At 36.3% G+C, this 6,305-nt stretch overlaps 1 protein-coding gene across 2 annotated transcripts in view; it reads left to right on the top strand.

Moving 5' to 3' along the window:
• The window catches only part of stxbp1b (syntaxin binding protein 1b), a 34,263-nt gene extending 30,399 nt beyond the window's left edge, over nucleotides 1–3,864 (top strand). The window contains exon 19 of one of the 2 annotated variants that reach the window (XM_007557772.2): nucleotides 3,158–3,864. In XM_007557772.2, the coding sequence (XP_007557834.1) occupies nucleotides 3,158–3,234 (77 nt within the window). In that variant the 3' untranslated portion in view covers nucleotides 3,235–3,864. Of the gene's footprint in view, nucleotides 1–317; nucleotides 442–3,157 lie in introns of those variants that run through there. The other variant, XM_007557770.2, reaches the window with a different exon arrangement.
• Nucleotides 3,865–6,305: the final 2,441 nt, after the last annotated feature.

Below are 6,305 nucleotides of genomic sequence, written 5' to 3'. Positions count from 1 at the left end.
AATAGTATTAGAAGCAATATATATTTAGGTTACTTTTACTGTGTCAGTTGTCGGCCATACCAGCAATATTAATATTGGATATTGACATTGGCCCAAATGTTCATAATGGTGAATCCCTACTATTTAATTATTTATGTTTTAAAATGTCATCAGATCTTCTGAGACACTGACCCACATCCACAGCTTAGTAAATCCCAAGTTAATTAATATGTTTGCACCATTATTAGTCATGAACAGTTTTATCTCTGCCTATGCCTAACAAGCTTTGCTGCAGGATTCCATTTTAACTGAGCGTTCAGGATTTTCTCCTCCTGTAGGTTCCACCCACATTCTCACACCCCCTAGATACCTTAAGGATCTGCAACACCCAGACTTCCTGGATCCCAACGCCCTACCAGAGGGCGTAGAGGAATCACCGGCACAATAAAAACACATTCTCAAGTAAATATTTAAATGTTATGTTCCCTTGTGTTAGCTGCTGGCTGTCTGACAACCCTCAGCACTGTTTCCTTCACTTCAGTGTGTGCTGCTATTGATGTTGGCTATGTTTTCCCAAGGTCTTTCCAACACTGACCCCGTCACATTGATGGCTCAGTAATTACTGGTTTATTCAGCTGCAGTGATCACTTTTATAAAGAACTTATAAAAGTGATCACATACGTATAAAGACAGCCTCTTATAACAAGAATCTGTGGAATATCAGAGTTGAATATTCACACATGTGGAACCAATCACCCTAAAGATAAGGCATCACCGCAAACACAGAAATGTCATGCTTTTCAAAATTTATGAACATCAGAATGAAGTAAAGTTAATAATGAACATTTAAAAAAATTTTTTTTTATATTTTACATTTCTGAAAGACCTTTCTGAAAAAATATGAACATGCTTGTGAGTTGTACCATCTGGTAACTTTTTGAGCTACCCAATATGTTTCAGCCAGGTTACCGAACTCATTTGACACCAAGCATGGTCAAATCTACAGTTTTCCCATATAATTTACAGTAAGTCAAAAACCAAATGTTCATTCTGTAAAAATGGAACATATTTAAGAAAATACCAGATCAGTTTATACTCGTATCAGGTCACCTCAGCAACATGGCCAACTGATTAGCTTGAAACAATTTTTTGATGAAAAGCAAATAATTGTTCTGTGACCAGCTATGCTGTTGTTTGTGCTATGAAAAAGGTACAACCTTTCAGATTAAATTTTATTACAAGAATTATAGCTTCACACTCCAAAGATTTCCTAAGAACTACAGTTCCACATCTGTTGTTTTGCAGGGATTGTGCTCTTAGACATGTTGCCAACGCTGTGTTACTGATTTCTACAGCACAGACACTGTAAGATGAACAGAAAATCCCTTTGTAAGCTTATTTCACCTTCCTGTGTTGTTCAGTGTTTTCCTGGTTTCATTCCCCTGTGTGCTTGTTCTGTGTCTCCAGTGGCATCTGGAACAGTTTCTTTGCTTTATATATTTTTTGTTGGTTCTGATCATTGCCTATCCATTTAACTCAACCTACTTTCTTTTTGAGGTTATTTCTTGCTATAATGGAAATGTTATTTATTTTTTCTGTTTATGGATAGTCTGATAAATAGCATAATTTGTCCTGAAGTTATTACCAGGATAAACAGCATCAAATGTTCTGTTGTACATTTGATGTCATGCTGAATGAGTTTTGGTATGGAATTATAAACTCTGTCATGCTCTCTGACCTGCTGTAACAGTATAATACATTTAAGTCATGTAATACATCATATAAAGTAAATAGACTATGCTCTTGCCTCCAAATATTTATCATTCATAGTCATCAAACTATGAATTTCCCTCCACTCCCGAAGGGTTGGAGGTTTCCGTCAGTAAGGGATCCATTTCTCTGATTTGGTTTTGCTCCCTTGCTGATGAGTTTTCCCCAGATTGCTACTTTTAAAGCAGAACCAGCATGTGTTGTTTTCTGAACAACTGGAACAAAATTAGCTCTTCCTTTGGATGCATCTGGGTACTTCCAATCCCCATTGACATCACTTAACACCGGTACCTGCAACACTCTGACATTAACTGGTTTCCAGTCCTTGAGCCAAATTTAATTCTTACCACAACACAATTGGTACATCCTATAGCATGAGGTCATAACTCAGCTGTTGAACCATCACAACCTCACTCTTGATCAAACTCAACAGATTGTTATGTCCTCATTCTGTTTCTAATCATGCATTCTGCTGCCATTAACTTAACGTATTAATGTCAGTGTCTTTATTTAGAATTTCATTGAGCCTGATTTTATTCCTGTAAGATTTATGTCACACTTAAAAGATGAACATGGTTGGGTGATGTAGTGGTGCAGGTTTAAAGCACAACCCATATATGGAGGCTTTAGTCCTCGACTCAGACGTCACATATTCGAGTTCCGGCCTGATGACCTTTGCTGCATGTCTTCTCTCTCTCTCATTACCCACTTTCCTGTTAATTCACTATCAAATAAAGGCCACTAGAGCCAATAGAACCTTTTAAAAAAGATGAATATGGCAGATTATTCATGGTGTCATGGTCCTAATAGGTTTATAGTCAGGGAATGACAAGAGGTATTTAGAGTTTTATTGTTGGTTATAATTAACATAAAGAGGTATAGTTAAACTATAAACCAGCAAGCATGTTAAGGGATGAGTGGGAATGAGTCAGCTCTGCAGAATAATCAGAACCTTAAAGAGCATCTCAGACTTTGGTGCTGGATTCTGAAAGATGTTTTTGAAACACTTTGAAAATTCTTGAAATCCAGTTCTTTCTAGGTCAGACACATTATGACATCAGACGCTCATTCTTAAAATGTCACCTTCTTAAAATCATGGTCTAAATCATAAAACAAAAAAATGACTTTTGGCAATAAATGACTTTTGCTGTTATTTTGGGAAGGTGACAATATGCATGTTTGAAACTGATCAGCATGGAGCTGCTAAGAGGAAAAGGTTAAAGCCTGTTTGATTTTGCTCAGGTCTCTTAATCACACAGACATTCTGATATCACACTGTTTTCCTGTCCAGTTTCAGTCAATATCTTAGTGTTACAAAATGCATTTGAAGACCATTGGATTTCTGTTTATCAGAGTCTCCAGATAAAGATGCTGAAAAGTAACCCTGTATTTTCCTGTGTTTTCTCAGGATCAACAGAAATCCTCACCCCGTCTTGCCTTCTTAAAACCCTGAAAGATTTGGAGAAGGGAGAGCAGCCCAGTTAACGTGTTCCTTCATCAGCCCCCATAAGTCAAACCTTTGTGCAGCCAGTGTTAACCCCCAGCCTAAACGTAGCACTTCATGTTGTATACTTTTGAGCCACTGTAACGTGACGCTGTTGTTTAAATGATAGGTTTGGTGGATTTGCTGTGCTGAATTTTGCTGCAGTTTGTTTGTGGCATATAGGGAATTTATGATGATTGAATAAACTTGTGATTTAGTTTAGATAATAAGATGGCATGTCATGAATAACATATTTATTCAGAGATTAATTTGTAACAAAACAGTTGTGTGTTTCTTAGGAGCAAGCAATGATATAAATATGCAGAATCATGATATTTCATGTGACATGTTGAACCACATGGGACAACAGAAAGCCACTCTCATAATGGTTTAATTCAACTGCCACCATTTAGTTTGTATTTTCTTCATAATCAGTTGTGTTTGTAGTGTTTAGTTACCTTTTAGCTCCAAGAGTTTGCTCCTAATGCTGCTGTTGGGTTTCATTGCACTGTAACATTTTATTTCAAATCTATAAGAGAAGACTGATTTCCTGACAAACACTAAACAATGCTGCTGTTATTGTTTTAACATCTGCAGTTGTGAAGGAGCTAATAAATTTGTTTCAATTAAAATCTAGTTTGGTTTTTGTGAACGTCCAATCATTAACTCCTCTGATTTCATGCTTGGTGTTTGACCTCTGACCTGCACTGTTAACTATGGGACATTAAGTAAACAGGTGTGTGCCTTTAAAAATCAAGTACAGATTTATAAAAAAAATAAATAGTTGAGACTATTCCTTATTCCGTGCATGAATGTTTTATAAAATGAAGTCTAAACACATTGAGTAAATGAATAAGTTCAAAGCCAAAAACTTATATTAATATTGTTTTACTTCTAAGAATGAACAACTGTAACTTTGGTTTCAAATAATTAGGATCATGGATGATTCCTGTTTTCTTTTCAGAAGAACGCCTAATTACTTGCATTATGATAACTAATAAGCTATGGTTATCATATTATAAATGAATGCTAAATCAGAAGCTAATTAGGTTATAGATGTGATTTTGATAATGAACTTGAAATGATGTAAAAGGTGTAACTTAAATGAAAGTTAAGTTGATTAACTTTGATTAAGTTAATCAAAGTTAGATAGTAGGTAAATGTTAGGGAAAAGGGGAACTAAAAGGAGAGCAGAGATGACCAACAACTCAGTTTGCTGATTTAGAAATAGATTGTTGAGCAACTCAAACTGTTGAAAGAAAAAGATTGTGCAGGTAGAGGGTGTAGGGTGACCTGGGAACAATCCCAGGACATGAACACAGACATGTCATAATCTATCTCTTTGTTCTGTATTTAGTTCAGTCCTTCATGGTTTGGGTCCCAACAGTTAAGTTTGATTAGTTTAACATCAGCTCACATAACATTTTGCATGTAGGTCATAAAGCTTTTTATTCTAATCTGCACAGAGCATTTTTGGCTGCTGTTTCCTGCAAATTTTAAAAAGAACACCTTATGACTTTCTTAACTATGTCTTCTTGTGTTTCTTTCATAAATATAAAATACTGTAACACATTAACATTCTGTTATTGAGATGGTCCTGTGGCTGTCACTACATTGTATTAGGATTTAAAAGTATTATCCTTAGAAATCCTTCTGGGTTCAGAAGATGAACTTGGTTTGGATCACTACTGTACTGACATGAAGGTGTAGTTGCCTATGAAACCAGAGGAGAGAGCCCTTGTCAAAGTGATGAGAGCCACTGAAACCATCTGACAAATGAGGCTCTTTCATTCCAAGAGCTTTGAGGCATGTGAACTATGTCTTAATAAAAGCACTATTTATAGGCTTGTTTCCTTCTACAGCTGCATGGATGATTTAATCAGCATGATAAAAATGCGAAGGAGCTTTTGAATGTCCCAGTACTGAAGCCACAGGATAGAAGATGTCACTGATTATTCTACCTTTCTGTGTGATCTCAGATCAGAATGATGCTTAAATATCATCTTAAAAACTGAATCTCAACAGAGATCCTCTTCTGCAGTCTGTGTGGTGCAGCTTATTTGCTATGAGTGTGCTCAAGGCCAGAAGAAGAGAGGGAGTAGAAGATGTTATGAGTCATTCAATGCTATGGAAACCAGTAGTTTCCAGACTCATCCACCACTGCTGGGCAGCTCATTGCACAACTAAGCGCTGGCTTATATAAGCAGACCATTGTGTCAAGTTCACACCAAAGGATTTCCATAATGCTTTTTGAATTGGTACATTTTATTCCCATGTCTTTAACTGGGTCTTTAATTTGTCTCTGTGCTTACTAATGAGCTGTGTTCAGAGAAAACAGTTTGAACACTGTTTAGTTTTTCCAGAGGGCTGTTTCACAAAAGTAGGATTACAAAATCCAGGATAAGAGATAAAGCCAGGCTTGACTAACGCCATCAGTTCATCCCAGTTTTATCAGAAGGAGCGACTATGTCATGCTAGGCTTAAGTAATTCAAGTGAATTAACAGATTTCTTCAGTAGACCATGAGATTGATCACAGATTCACAGGTGCCACGTTAAACATATTGCGTACGCTATATTCCCCACACCAAATGAACATCTTTTAATGGCGGATTTTGAGGAATTAAAGCAGAAAATACTCAATAAGAAAAAAACAAACAAACAAACAAAAAAAAAAAACACATGCTAAAGCAGATCAATTTAACAGTCTTAACTAAAAAAACATCATAATCATACCGGTCATTTGAAACTTTAGCCTAGTAAATGAACAATGGAAGTCAATATTATAACATGTGAATCTGAATCAGCAGATTAATTCATGTTACTCTTTTTTTTGTTCCACATCTAATTTCTAAACAAAATAAATTGTTGTTGATTTCAGGAAAAATCAGCCAAGTCACACAATCCTCCTCATCAATGATGCCGCAGTGGAGTAGATAGAGAACTTTACATTTCTGGGGATACAGATCACTGACACTTTGACCTGGTCCCTCCAAACCTCTGGTCTGGTGAAAAAAGTTCAGCAATGTCTGCACTTTTTACGTTGAATGAGAAAAGCAAACGTCCACCCTCCCA

Source organism: Poecilia formosa, unplaced genomic scaffold (assembly GCF_000485575.1).
Source record: "Poecilia formosa unplaced genomic scaffold, Poecilia_formosa-5.1.2 Scaffold91, whole genome shotgun sequence".
In the NCBI taxonomy this organism is placed as follows: domain Eukaryota; kingdom Metazoa; phylum Chordata; class Actinopteri; order Cyprinodontiformes; family Poeciliidae; genus Poecilia; species Poecilia formosa.
This window is presented reverse-complemented; position numbering and strand designations above follow the sequence as displayed.